This window comes from Vidua chalybeata, chromosome 1 (assembly GCF_026979565.1).
Source record: "Vidua chalybeata isolate OUT-0048 chromosome 1, bVidCha1 merged haplotype, whole genome shotgun sequence".
In the NCBI taxonomy this organism is placed as follows: Eukaryota; Metazoa; Chordata; class Aves; order Passeriformes; family Viduidae; genus Vidua; species Vidua chalybeata.
Window position 1 is genome coordinate 35,764,102 of NC_071530.1, and position 14,555 is coordinate 35,778,656.

Here is a 14,555-nt window from a genome sequence, read left to right on the forward strand (position 1 = left end):
ACATTGCCTGGTAGACAGGTGTGCTTGCTTCTTAAATCATCTCCCAATTATGTGGTGAGAGTGTACCTTTATTTTTTAGTGTCACCAGTGTCTTAAGCAGCTTAGGTCCTTGGTTAGAGGTAAGGCAAAAGCTAGTTGTCCAAATTTTTTTACTTTAGAATTGTTGCTCTTTAGAAAAGATTGCTTTCTACTAGCTTATATGGATTCCTGTAAACTTCCATGTATCTGACTTTCTTGAGTCTTACCACCTTATTTTACATGGGGGACAGTTGGGTCCAGGAATCCTTTGCTTAAGAATGCTAAAGACTTAAAGCCTGTGCTAAATAGTGGAGATTTTGATCTCCTTCAAATGAGAACCCTCCAGCATGGTGACATAAGCCTAAGTATGGATTATGTAATAGTTCCTACTATTTAGGGCGGCTTTAGCCCTGCAGGGTCAAGACATTTTTTAAGATGAATGAGCTGAACTGAATTACCTTTTAGTATCAATGGGTTTTGAAGATTATTTTATGACTAATTGATCTCATTATCTCAGTAGATGCTACTCTAATTACGAGTAAAAGATTATACTTTTTCCTATGTAGTTTCTAGATAAGGAAAAAGCAAAATCGTGCCTTTGTTTGGGCTTTTTTCTTCTGTGGCTCAAAGAGTGAAAAAGCTGCTAAAATATGAAGTACACAAGCTGCCAATAAGCAGTAAATTTTTGTTGTCATAACCAGGCTTATAAGAGAATTTTGTTAAATAGGCAAAGTGGGTTCACTCTATTGAACTGTTCTCTATCTTGAGTTTAATAATAAGACTTTTGACCTCCTATAGAATTCAGACCTAATTTGGAAATAAATGCAGTATTATTTCCTTGGTTGATAGCCTTTTGGATAAGCAAAGATACAATTACTGAGATGGCTATTTTCAGAATTCAGTTTTTTTGCTATTAATATTCTCTGAGTGCATTTAGCTATAAACATCTCTCCTCATTTTGGTTCTTTAAAATTAAACCATATTAAAAACCTCTCTGTTTTCTTCATATCAGCATATTAATTTCAGCTCAACACATTCCGTTCTTAGTTAAATAGTTATTGAAAGTATTTTAGATACATGAATAATGAAAAGATATGGGAACATGATACTGCTTTGCTTCCCAGTGAACTTTTCTTCTTTTCAGAATTAAAAAAAATCCAGATAACTTCAAGATTACTGCAGTGCCATTTATTTTGTTGCTATTAAGCCAGTTAAAGATGCTGCAAGAAAAGAGAATCTAGGTGGTAAAGGGAATTTGAAGATAATCTGGTCCATTCCCTGAATGTCTGAGAGTCCTAAAATGCTCCTGTATCTTTGCTAGAGTAAAGAATCTGAATGTTCAGGTCACCTTACCCCATTTATAGCCTCCTTTGTACTCAAATCACATAATTCCTGAACTTCTCTTACTGTCTGAGCTCATCCCTGGTTAAAAATCAGAACCATGACTTAGGAATTCATTTTGTGTTCAGCAGTGGAAGCTCAGAAGAATATTCCAAATACTCATTAAATTATGGGGAGTGATAATTACTAAACACAGCTCGCTGGTGACAAAGAACTACTGAACTTAATCAAATGTAGATATGACTGGAGTATTTTTGAGTACCTGGTGTGGTGGAAGGTGTTCATTCACCTGGCAGGGGGTTTGGATCTAGATGATCTTTAAGGTCCCTTCGAACCTCAAACCATTCTATGATTCTATAATCTTGGGAAATATAAAATCTGTAATGGTAAATTTATGTGTGTTGGGGAAAAGATAGCCTTGACAGTACCTGCAAAGAATGGTCTCTGAGATTTCTGTTTTATTTCAGAAAATGAAGTTATTGTATAGAGTTCTAGCAGTGTCAGTTTAGTGTTAATATGATGCGTAAATGTGTATTTCAGCAGTTTGCCCAAACTAAGGATAAATTCATTTTAAAGAATTCAGATTCATAAAAAACATACATATTTCTTTCCATATGTTTTTTTTTATAGGCCTTATATTCCATAGGCATCTGTGCAGTCAGAATTCTTTCTCAGATTCTTATTTTCTGGAATCTCAGCTACACTATCCTTTCTCTGCATTTGACCATCCTAGTTTTGCCTTATGCATATCATTTTCCTGGCTGTTGTTTTGATGATGTCTGTCCCTGGATGGATTTTTACACTTTTTTCCTCATTGTGCGTCAGGACTGAGCTGCTTTCACTTTTCTTGTGTTTGCTCATTTGGTAGCAAGAGTTTCCAGTGCCTGCTGGATTTTCAGTCCTTGTCATGTTGTCCCACCAGCTCTCTGTAAACATCTACCAGGCTACTTCCTTTGCATTTGTTTTTAAAATTATCCCACAAATATAGCTAGATTGACACATGTCCTCCTACCACCTTAACCAGAATAGTTTTCATTGTACTCCCCACTCTTCCTGTATCCATCTGTTCTCTTTCTTCCTCATACTTTGATTCTGAGTTGTTGGAGCAGAGTCTGTCTTATCCCATCCGTACAGTGACTGACTTTATTTAATAATGCAAGTAATGAATGACATAGAAGGAGTATATTTTCTAATACCTACTTCAAAGCAGCCCTTCAGCAGTGTCAGTAACAGGATATGGTTTCAAGACAGGAAGTATCCAGCCATTCTGGATGCCATTAAAGGTAAACACAGTACACAGTATCTGTTGGAAAAATGTTAATCAGAGCTGCATGCAGAAAAATACTAGGATGATGGCCATGCAAACACTTCAAATGCTTCTGGTAGTTGAAAATTAAAGGAATAAAATAAATTTTGTTTGAATAGTTGGAACTCTTACTTCCTCACTGTTACTACGTAAGCTTTCCAGCAAAATGACACTTCTACTGAGCTGTTGAGCTTTTTTTTCTTACTATTGGTTCAGATTATTTGTATTCTAAGTAGGTTTTTGACTCAGGTTCACCAAAATAAAACATGTGAGGAAAAGTAATATTCTGGCAGATTAGCTAATCCACTAACAGAGCAAAAGAAATGTGTATACTTAACTATTGAGGAGCACTTTTGACTTGGTATGTAGGTAGGCAGTTGAGTTTTTATTTAAACTGTGAAAGGCAATGACTATGTTCCAAACATTTCTGCAGTTGTCCCTGGCTTGAAAGAGAATTTATGGTTTTTATGGTTTGGGTACTGTGGAGTTCAGCAGAACATGTTAATCCGTGTCTTCTGAAATACTTCCTCTCATCAGCAGGTCTTGACTCTTGGTTAGAAGCCATTGCATTTAAACCACTGTTTTGTACCTAGGGAGTGAAGGAATACCTCTCTATCTGTTATCGTTGGACTTTGCACCTGAGAATATTTAGGTTTTTTAACTGCCATCAGTAGGACATGCTGATCTTCAAGTTATATCTTAGAATTGGATCCATTACTGTATTTTTCATGAGGTTCACTGTCAAAAGAAAGCAATCTATAATATTTATCACCATCACATAAACTCCAATGTCACCTGCTATGGCTCAAACAGTACTTGGAGACCCCTTTCAGCCAGTATGCATGCTTTTGAAATCCCTGCTCTTCCTTGTTTTCTCTATGCTCCTATTATTTAATAAGCCAGTTATCAAATTGTTGTAACTCTTTTCTCCACACTTGTCACAACATAATTTTCAGTGTTTATTAGCACAATAGGCTTTTGCTGGCAGATAAGGAAAAAAAGGGTGTATTCAAGTTATTCCCTTTATTTATGTTTCTAAACTTTCTGTATTCTGTCCATCATTTTTACCTGTTTTTTTTTTTTTTTCTCTTTGTCCTGTCTACTCCTTTTTTTTTCTGTATTTTTTCTTCCTATTTGTCCTTCCTCCTCAAATAACTCCACTAAGCCTCTCTCTCCAGGTACAGCTCCACAGCAGCTCAGATTATACTGCCATTGCCTGTACTCCCTGGCTCTGTAAACCTGTTCTTCTCCTGTGCCTTGAATATTCTTGAAACCACATTCTAATGGGGAGGAGGGGAAGTGAAGAATTGCACTTAGATAAACTTAAATAGTATTAGTGAGTAGGTGATGAGTCATTTTTCTTTATGCTCACATGTTTGTCACCATAGGTATTCACACCAGTCATACACCAGATTTTTCCTATATTACTTCTCATACATAGCTCCCTGTAATACCTTGGATGGTATTGTTTTTTTTTGTGAATCTGATATATTTTGCAAATGGGTGGATGATTCCTAGGAGACATCTCACATTGGTACAAGGGCAAATACTTGACCAGCACAGACTTTTGCATTACTCTCTTGAGTTTGCCCCTTCACATGAAGAGTTTTTTTTTCCCTTCTGTTAATGTAATGCTAGAAGAGAAAAAAGTTAGATTTCTGTGGAAGTGTAAGCGATTCATTACTATTGCTAGTGAAACAGTGTGGGCTCAGCCAGATTTCAACACTGGGAAAAATTACAGTGTGCCATAAATCAGTATCTTTATTAAGTCTGCATTCTAAAATTCAATAAAATCAAAAACATTTCAATAAAATCTCATTGGTCTCTCTTGAGTATCAAGACTGATAAACAAAAGATGGAAACAGCAGTCTGTGGAAAAAAATCCTTTCCTTTGTACCTCTCATGTGTTTATGCCCTTTATTGGCAGTCTTAATTCTTTCTCATATATGGAGTGGCTGAACTTGACCCCCATTCAGAAATCTCATCTGTCTTCACAGAGGAGTGTATTTGTGGAATAAAGTTTTCTGTACATTGGGGGTGGAATACCATGAGTCAGTTTTCCAGAACAACTGTTTTATTATGTGAAGGTCTGTTTCTCTGTGAATTTTGTAGAAGCGTTGTTTTGGAGGAACAGAAAAAGTGTTGGTGTGGGTTTTATGAGTTTTGTCAGTTGATACTGCTTTTGTTGACTTTGGTATGTAGAAGGGTAATTTTACACAGGATTGTTCTTGAAAGTGTTTGGAAGGGTGGAGCTGGTTTCTTAACTCTTGGAAGTAATCAAGTTGTAGCATAGATGTTACACATTTCCTCTTTTCAGCTTCATTTGGTACTGCAGCTACTTTGAATCTATTCTGATGGAGTTTCTTAAAGAATTTAGTGAGCATCTTAAGTCCTCAGTGGCTCCCCAGCATTAAAGAAAGTCGCTTATATGGAGAGCTGAATTACTGTGATTGCACATGAGACTGCATGAGTCTGGACTGGAAGACTAAATACTAATTTAAAGGAAATTATGGTGCTCAGCAGGCTGTGATGCCATTGTTGTTTGGGATGATGGAATAAGAAAGTTCTCTTAAGTATGCAATTTGTCTTTACTGTTTTTCAAGAATAATAGGGCACTGGGCACCAAAACAGTTTTTAACCACCTAAGTAGAGGCAGTACCTACCTGTCTGTGTCTGAGGAACATTTCCACTTACTACAGAGATAATGCACAGTGCCAAGAAGTCGAAATAATTAAAAAATACTGAACAACTAATTAAGGTACTGTATTCTTTTGTCAAGTAATTATCTGAATATATTGAATGCAAATAATTCATGCCTTGAACATCTTAAATCTGCAGCAAAATATTCTTTGAATGCCAAGAAATTTTGATTCTCTAGTTATGGCATGACATTTTTTCAGTGTCTTCAGTGGAAACAAGGCCTTTGGAAGTACTTCAGCATCTAATCTTTGTTCCTGCTAAGACTCCATTTTTGCAGTTAGTAATAACTTTTTAAAAATACAGAGGTATGCTAAACATTATGAAGGTTCATTTTAAATCTTTGTGTGAAGAGTGTTTTGTAAGCAAAATATATGAGAATTTACAAGTATAGTGACTTCTACTGCTTCTCTAACATGATGGATTTTATTTATTGTTGATATGGTCTGGTAGCCAGACTCTTTTTCCAATCTCATTTTTTGATAAAATTAATTTTAAGAGGAAATTGTTTGTGAGGCTGAAATAGCTGACTGTTTAAAGAATATAATCTAAAATAAAAATATTAAGAAACATATTTAATGCTGTAAAAAATCAAAGTTGTGGCTTTCAAAGATGTGGCCAAGAGTAGCAGCTGTATAAGCAAATTAAATATTTATATGTGGAAATGAATACTTACAACCTAAATCCTTTCTTAGACTTTTTCGTTTCCTTTGTTACCATTTAACCTACACAGTAGAAGAAGAAATATTTGAATATATAAACTGATTTCTTGGATTTTTTTTTTTCTTGTAAAGAACAAATCTGTATATGCAAATTATTCACAGCATCTTTGTAAGTGGTTGAGTCTACATAATAGTAGACCTGCAAGGTGAGGTAATCTAATTAAAAGCTTACATTTAAAAATTCCTAATGTTTATTTAGTTTTATTTTGTATTTATAACTCTTTTATTTCATTTTAAATCAAAGAGCTCTACCAGAAATGAAATAAACTATATTTGGCTTGACTGAATTTAAGTGCTTCATACCTGGAATATTACCAGTGTTTATTTCATATAGACATAGTCAAACTTTGTTTGTTACTCATTTCATGCTAGGTGTACTCAGTATATGCATTTATTGCCAGAGTTTCATCATTGTGCTATTTCACTGAAAAAGTTCTTTGTTAAGAGAAAAAACATAGCAGGAGGAGCCCACCTGCGTGTAGTCATGTCTCAGCTAGGTTGTAAATCATCTCTTGGCAAGAAAGCTTTCATCAAAGAAAACAAATGAGCATGTCAGGGAAAGATTTGGCTTTAGAAATACAGCTAAGCAAATGTCTTACTGGCTGCTTTGGTAAAGATTCCTTGAAAAATTAGTATCTTGGTTCTCAGTTAAAGAAAACATGTGAATTTTTTTGCTATAAACTGAGATTGTATGCCAGGGCTTTGTGATAGGAGCTCTTACAAAAGCAAACAAATCTCAGAGTTCTAAATGTTCCTGAACTTGTACTGTACAGGTATGTACTCCAGTTTTCCATGTTTCACTTTCGTTTCACATCTTGATTTTAATAAATGTGTAATTATCATCAGACAGTTCAAACAAAGATACATATACTGTGTGTAAAACCAAAATTACATGCAGCTCAGTGACCTAAGGCCACTTTCCTTTTTAATATATGCTTCTTAACTAGTTTAAAAATAGCAGAATCACTTATGCTGCTTTATATAGCACATTTTAATTAACATCTTAAATATGGTACTTTGGATCTATAGTGAGAGCCCAGTAGTGGGAGGAATTGCTACCCAGCCTCCAACAGGTGTTGTTTCTAGTTAGTAATTAGGGATAATGACAAGACTGGCATGGGCAAGCTCCAATGGTAAGTGACCTGGAGTGGATCATAGTGCAGGGGAAATGGGGGTACACAGAACCAGCTAACTAACATTTATCAGAACCCCTAATCTGAACCCAACCCAGGATGCAACAGTGGGAGGAATTGCTAACCAGCTTCCAACAGGTGTTGTTTCTAGTTAGTAATTAGGGATAATGAATTTCATATGAAGTAGCTTCATTTTAAAAAAAGAAAAAAACTATTTTTTCAAGCTAAATACAGTTGAAGGTTGAGTGTCTTTTATTAGTATCAAAAATGTTGCTTTTGGGTATATCACCAAATAATATTTTTTTGATGAAAATACAATGTTGGGATTACAACAATATGCAGGGCATCTTTGTTATAGCATTTCAAGCATCAGTAGAACAATAACACATATTTTCAGCTCATATGAACGTTGTCAGTTCTGAATGGTTTTGTATCTACTGAACATATTTGTGAAAAATTAAACAGTAAGAATCCAGGACATAAAGCAAAGCCAAAGTTCCAGTCTGGAAGCTATTCTTACAGGGGATGACTCAAAATTATCATCCTGTCAAGAAAATTATATTGCCTTGCATGTTTTATTTAGGAAAACTTCTTGTTATTAAAGTATGTCATAGCAATAAGACACCTTGCTCTCTGTACTGTCATTTAGTCTTTGTTGAGATTATAAACATAAATGTTCCATCAGAATATGGCAAGCATAAATTAATATAGGTTTGACATCCTATGCATGTAACACTGTAGGTCATACTGCAGCTGGTTGAGGAAACACAGGACTGTAGGTCCTTAAGTCTGCTTCCCAGTACACCTCTTGAAAATTGATCATGTTGAGCTGTATTTTAAAATGAGTATGAGTTTTTGATCTGAGTAATTTTCTCATTTTAAAACTGATCACAGACCCACATCTACAATGGTAATAAATTTTACATAAATTCTGATTTTTCTGGTGGACATCCATCCTAATATTGTCCTTTAGCTGTGATAATCCTTTGAGGTCCAAGGTCTTACGTGATTGATCTAGAGTATCTAGAGAGCAATTGCTCTTCGTTTGGTTTTCTTTTTGCAAGACTAACCAAGCAAATTTTTATTAGTCTCCTCAATGATACATGGTTCCTACTGCATCAAGTAGCCTTCTAGTGCTTTTCTTCGTGCCATTTGAAGTTATTGAAAATGGGAGAAGAGAACTGTGCGTAAAATTTCAGAGTGGCATCTTGAATGTAAGGTATTCCCGGGGCAATGAAGAAGTGTTAAAGCCATCTAATGCATCCCTGGGCTGTGGGAATGGGTCTGAGAGAGATGGAAAAGCTGGGACAATTCAAACTAACCAGCATTCACAGGGGAACCAGAAGAAGATTTAGCACTGGTGGGAAAAATATTACTTGGAAATATGGATGGATTGCTTATGAGAATGCTTTAGAATAAGCAAGTGTACTGCAGAGGTGAAGAATATGCTGTGAAATCTCTGGTTATGATTAGGAAAATTTGTCGGCAGTGTTTTGTGCACTGCACAAACCTGCTGTTGAATCATGCTATTGCTGTTTTGTTACATGTATTACAGTGTATTTACATGCCTTTCGATAGCTGGGGTGAATGTTTCACTGGAAAGCCGCTCTTTTTAATGTGGAAGACTTGAATCAGTTTTCATTTTGCAAATGCTTAAGAAATTGTATGGCTTCTGTCAGCTCAGCCTTACTTATGCAGTGATGACCACACTTTTTAGTGCAGGTTATGCAAACTAAGTGCCCATAGTACCCCCAAGCAGAAACTCAGAAGGGGACCAAATAATGATGTTTGAAACCTCATCACGCTGTCATAAGCAGTAAAGTGAGCACAGACAAACAAGTTAAAGAAAGCTAGAAAGTAGGACTAAGCCAGTCACTTCAATGCCACAAAAGGTGGGATATCCACCCTCGGTGGTATTGAACAGCCACCTCAACAGCGTCCTGGGCCACCTGTTCTCTCTGATCCTGCTTTTGAGCAGTGGTGTTGGTCCAGAGCTGCCTTTCAACCTCAGTGATTCTATGCAAATAAGGATTTTAGTAAAGAGTTTCCAGTCAAAAGAGATTTTTAGATCTGAGCTTTCCAGCTCAAGGCAACAATCAATAATCATTTCATTGTAGATAAATACATTTATCCAGTGTGCAAAAATTAAAACACAGAAAATACCATCCAAATAGAAGAGCACACATCCCATGTATTCTCTGTGGTCACTCAGAAAGTTGTGAATTATATCTTCCTTAACAATAAATGGAAAATATGACTAACTTGTGCTTTCTTTGATTGAGGTGGTATATGCAAAAATATAATGGGTGATACATCAGGTTAATAGTATGCCTGTTATCATTCAAGAGCTCTCAGGCAGTTCAAAATTACTAATTGACTAATAAATCTAGAAGTAATTAAGCCTCATAAAAGTGACTTGTTTACTATATCTTAATGAGAGTGAGAGCTGAATTTTTATTTGCAAGAAGACAGAAAATTGTGTATATAAAAAAGTAATTTAACATTGAGTTTTCTTTGTAAGCATATCCTAAAGGCATGTGGACATGTAATTTATTTTATTAATTTAGCTGTAAATGAGAGTGTCTTCCCTCTTTTTTCATTTTTCTGTTATCTTGTAACAAGTTTAATTTTGGAATTTAACACTTGTGTTATTCCTTTGTCATAGTTAATGCATGAAATAATTCCAAGGCAAAGTGCAAGAAAACCAAGTGACAACATACAAGAAGAATGCCAAGAGAGACATAGTCAACAGTTAAATGTTGTGCTGCATTCATACTCTAAAATTTAATTGTCCATATATTGTGTAGCAAATACAATTCATTCCTTTCAGCAGATGGAAACACTGAGATAAAGAGATGAAATAATTCATTTCAATTAATCAGGCAAGAGCTAGTAATTGAAGCAGAAATAAAATTCAAATCTGCTTGTCCCTGCTTGTATGTTTATGTTTAGTGTAGCATGATGATGAGGAGTTGGCCAGTCTGTGAGAGGTGTTGAGGATGCCCCTATCAGTATCAGTGATCAGTGCTATTTAAGCAGGAGGCACCTGTTAGCTGAGGGTTTACATGTGTGTGCCCTGCTAGGATGATCTGACTGTTTCATTTTCTGAAGAGGGGTGATGAGATGTTCCTGCCAACTTCCAAGTGCACTTAGCTGTGGTGGAATGGCTTTGGCAGGACAGAAATGTATCATAGTATGAGTGTAGACTGGGAAGAGCATCACCACAGAAGGTTGTCAGTGAACATAAAGGAGCTTTTCTGGCTGGCAGAATACACAGTCACCATTGTGTCCACATTTGTGATATCAGGAACTTCATATACATCAAAATAATCTGAAACCTACAGAGCACCAATTCCATATTTAACATGCAGGCACTCAGCATTATTCTTAATATCTCTCTGAGTGGCTTTAGTTCAAGCTATTATCGATTTCTGGTGTCCACTGACTTAAAAAGCAATAATTGTTAAGATGGAAATGAGGTGCAGAACTTCAAAAGTTTGCCAGTTTATCTCAGAATTCATTGTACAGATCAGAAAATCTGTACTGTTGTGATGGCTCTAGAAGTGTAATATTGTAAATAGAGATCTGTGTATGATCTTTCCATAATCATATTGGGAGTTTATTATTTTGGTTGATATGAACAGGAAATGGATACTTAAAACAATGATAGGTTTATGAACTTTAATTCCTCACCTGTTTAGAAATCTATTTTGGGGAAATAAAACATGAATATTATATTTGAGACGCGAGAGGCAGAGCTATAGAGGAGTGATTGAAATAAAAATGATACAGTATGTTAATTTTGGGAAAATATTTGCCATTTATTTTTCTTGTAGCAAAATTTAAAATAGTAAGAAAAGGTAGAAAGAACAATTTTGCCTTTCAAATGAATCTATGAATACTTTTTAAAATGTATGTGTGTATATGTGGGAGTAAGGTAAGGGAGTGTACAATGAAAACATTCAGTCATCTCTCTTTCTTTTAATGAGACATGAGTGTAGGATAGAGAGATTATGAAGAAGAGATAATGTCCTTAAAAGCCAGTCTTCTCTCAGATTGACAGCCAACCCAAGTCTATGTGCTTATTCATGGTAATAAAGTACATGTAAATTTAGAAGTACATACACTCACTGGGCAAATAGAAGATCACAACCAACATAGTTAAGATTATAATTTGTGCTTTAACTATTACGTTCATAGGTGTATGTCACAACCACTTGGCAACTTTTGACTTCAAAATACCCTGTACATTATTAGAGATGGAGATCCTGGGAGCTATGACTTTCATAATCCATGAAATCCATGTTAGGCAATCTATGTTAGGTTGCTCTGTGTACCCATGGAAGGATATTTGACTTCTCCTGTTTGAAGGAAACTCTTTGAAGTTTATTTTCATATGGCTTGTAACAGCAGCATGGGAAGCAAATTATGTTTCTGCTATCTGTGCAGTGTAAAAACAAACTTTGGTTGGTCTGCACAGTGCTTAGATCAAGCTAATCTGAATTTTACCAATAATTTTTGATTTGGAGTTTGTCAGATACAGGTTTTGTGGACGCAGTAGTTTACATGGTGTGGTAAAATGTCGTTGGCATTTCTTGGCAAGTTCACTTGGCATTCCTCCTTCACAGTTACTCCTTTATTCTGTGGGATAAGGTTAAGTGTTTTATTTTCTGGGCAAACTCCGCCATATAAACTGTAAGCTGGACAACTGTGATGTAAATGCATAAAAGAGCAAGGCACAAAATAAATTTATTGGGCTAGAGTAGTTAATGAAATTGCTGTTTCCATCCTATAGCAACTACTAAAAGGTTTTTACATGTGGTACAACACATTCAGTTGTGCTTAGTGATTATATTTCTATAGGAAATAATTGCTGGGCTCCATCTTTGTATAGCAATGACCTAACAGGTGCTTCAGTGGATTTTGGTTTAGAGAGCTGTGTATATATTGACATGTTGTATAACATTGCATCTTACTACATCAGATAGATTTGTGCTTGAAGAATAAAATTTCTGAAGCTTTTTCACTGTCTTTTTGCCTTATTAGTTTCAATTTGCTATCTCTGTGATCACAAAAATGCACTAAAACAGATACTATATTTGTCCCTCTTTTATTCCCTACAGCAATGGAGTTTCATGAAAACCTGCACAATATAGGAGCAAGAGAAGGCCTAAAAGAAAGAAAACTACAAAAATCAGTAGAAAGTTTTACATGGAACATTACAATTTTAAAGGTAATGTGTCTTCCTTTAGTTTGTTACTGCATTTTTCTGTTCAGAACTGTCATTCTAATATTGTTACTGGTCATTACTCTGTGTCACAGTTCAACTGGATTTATTCACTTCTATAATCAGTTTGGTTTATATAATCTGAAACAACTACAGAAATAACAGTGAAATAACACTACAGAAGAATAACAATGTGACTTGTTATTCTTCTGTAGTGTTATGGAAGCTTATTTCATTTGGTTTGTCTGACATTTTCTTCTTGCAATCTTTTAACATTGCAGGATCTTTGGTAATCTTTAATACCTGGCTGAAACAATGAGTCTTGACTTTTGCAAAGTGGCTCAGACTGGAAGGCAGCTATGCCATTGTTTAAACCCTGTTTTGTGATTTGAATGCGGAATAAGTGTTAAGGTTAATGCAGTTACTGAAAAACAAGAGGGAAGCTGTTACTGCTGCAGTCAGTGATTAATGGTAGACGCAAACTATGTTCATAATCCAGGCTGGAATAAATTGCCTGTATAAGCTGGAGACTCTCTTGTCATTTTGTTGAGCACATTTGCTTACATTCTGACAAAAGAGTAAATGGTGAAGTATAAGAAAAGCTTTCAGCCAGAGACCTTCAGGAAACTAGAACATGGAACAGTTCAGGTTTCTTATTGGTGATCTTTGATCTCAGCAGAGTATATAAAAATTTGTAGAGATAGCAAAACTGCCTCCCTTAATTTATTCCCTGAACTCTAGCTCAAATTATTCAAGTTTGGTGTTTGCATCCACTAATGAGTTCTTCTCAACCCACTCAATCAAATACTTCTTCACTACATTAAACTATAAAGTCTGTTTTAATTATAAAGAAAATTATTTTCTCCCACCTAGTTTTTATTTTTAGCTCTTCTTGAAAATACAGTTCCATACCGCCTCTTCTTACAGTGAACTATGACAGAAAAGCAGTAATGCATATGTATTTCTCCAGCTTTCCATGTTGGTTTGAACTGTTAAGCTTTTCATGAGGTCGCTTGGTGCTCCAATCCCTCTTGTGTTATACTGCACAAATCCAATGCGGGGGAGAGTCAAAAAGTGGTGAAATTTGCTACAGCATGTACAGTTAATACATTCTAAAAATATGCATGCAGGTTCTCCTTATAGGTAAAGGACCAGAATATCACATTTCCTCTGTCAGAACAGAGTTTCCTGAAGGCAGTGTATGGGATGTGTCATGTATCAGTCCTGTGTTTCCGAGAGGATAGAGAAGAGTTAGTTCAGTGGCTTTGGGCGAATGTCAAAGAAGTAAATTCTTATCCCTTTTTTTCTGTCAAAGGTGTCAGATACCAGCTTGGATAGGCAAATCTATTTTAAAGCTTCCTGAAACAGCAGTACCTTTGCTTTGCATCTCTGCTTTACATTCTGAACATAAGGGTTGGCGGGGGGGGGCGAGGTTTGCAGTTGGTGAGTGACTGAAATGTGAAGTCGTGATTTCTGCGTTCGCCAGGAATTGGAGAAGCCACATGGTAGGTCTGGCTCTGAGGAGCACTGAAGGGCTTGTATACATGTCCTTAGGATTAGCATAATTATGAAGTTATAAGGCCTTCCTTTTGAAGAGGTTATTGAGAAAATCTCTTCAACATTCACTGGGGGGTATTTTTCTACTCAGAGATTAAGATCCTTTCTTTTGGAAGGTACAATTTGTCCCATAATTAATACTTCAGTTAAAAAAATTGGCGAGATTTTAAGCATCCTGTTGTTGAAACTTTAACAGGAGGCATTACAGAACATCTTTAAAGTTATTTACAGGTACTGCAGTTCAGATAGCATATCTGCTAAGTGCTGTTGCTCATATACAGAAAGATAAAGGCTGAAATTTATTTGAAGTGACACACTGAAGTTTTCCACTCCAAACTCTTTAACTGTGGGCTATAACCATACTTTTGTGTCATATAGTTAAACAGAAGTTAAACAGTTTCTAAGACACTACACTTCCTGTCTGGAGTAAAAGATCTGCAATCATAATTTCAATCTCACTGTCCTTCCACTGCCAGTTCTCAAAAAGCTATGAGAGAACAGGGATGAAAAGTGAACATACACATTTGAGTAGAAATTGAGCAGAAGAGCAACAA

At 35.7% G+C, this 14,555-nt stretch overlaps 1 protein-coding gene across 1 annotated transcript in view; it reads left to right on the top strand.

Annotated features, from left to right (window-relative positions):
• PLCL2 (phospholipase C like 2) overlaps nucleotides 1-14,555 on the top strand; it is a 100,090-nt gene that overhangs the window by 77,740 nt on the left and 7,795 nt on the right. Inside the window, exon 6 of the mRNA XM_053967548.1 lies at nucleotides 12,341-12,450. Within this exon, the coding sequence (XP_053823523.1) occupies nucleotides 12,341-12,450 (110 nt within the window). The remainder of the gene's footprint in view (nucleotides 1-12,340; nucleotides 12,451-14,555) is intronic.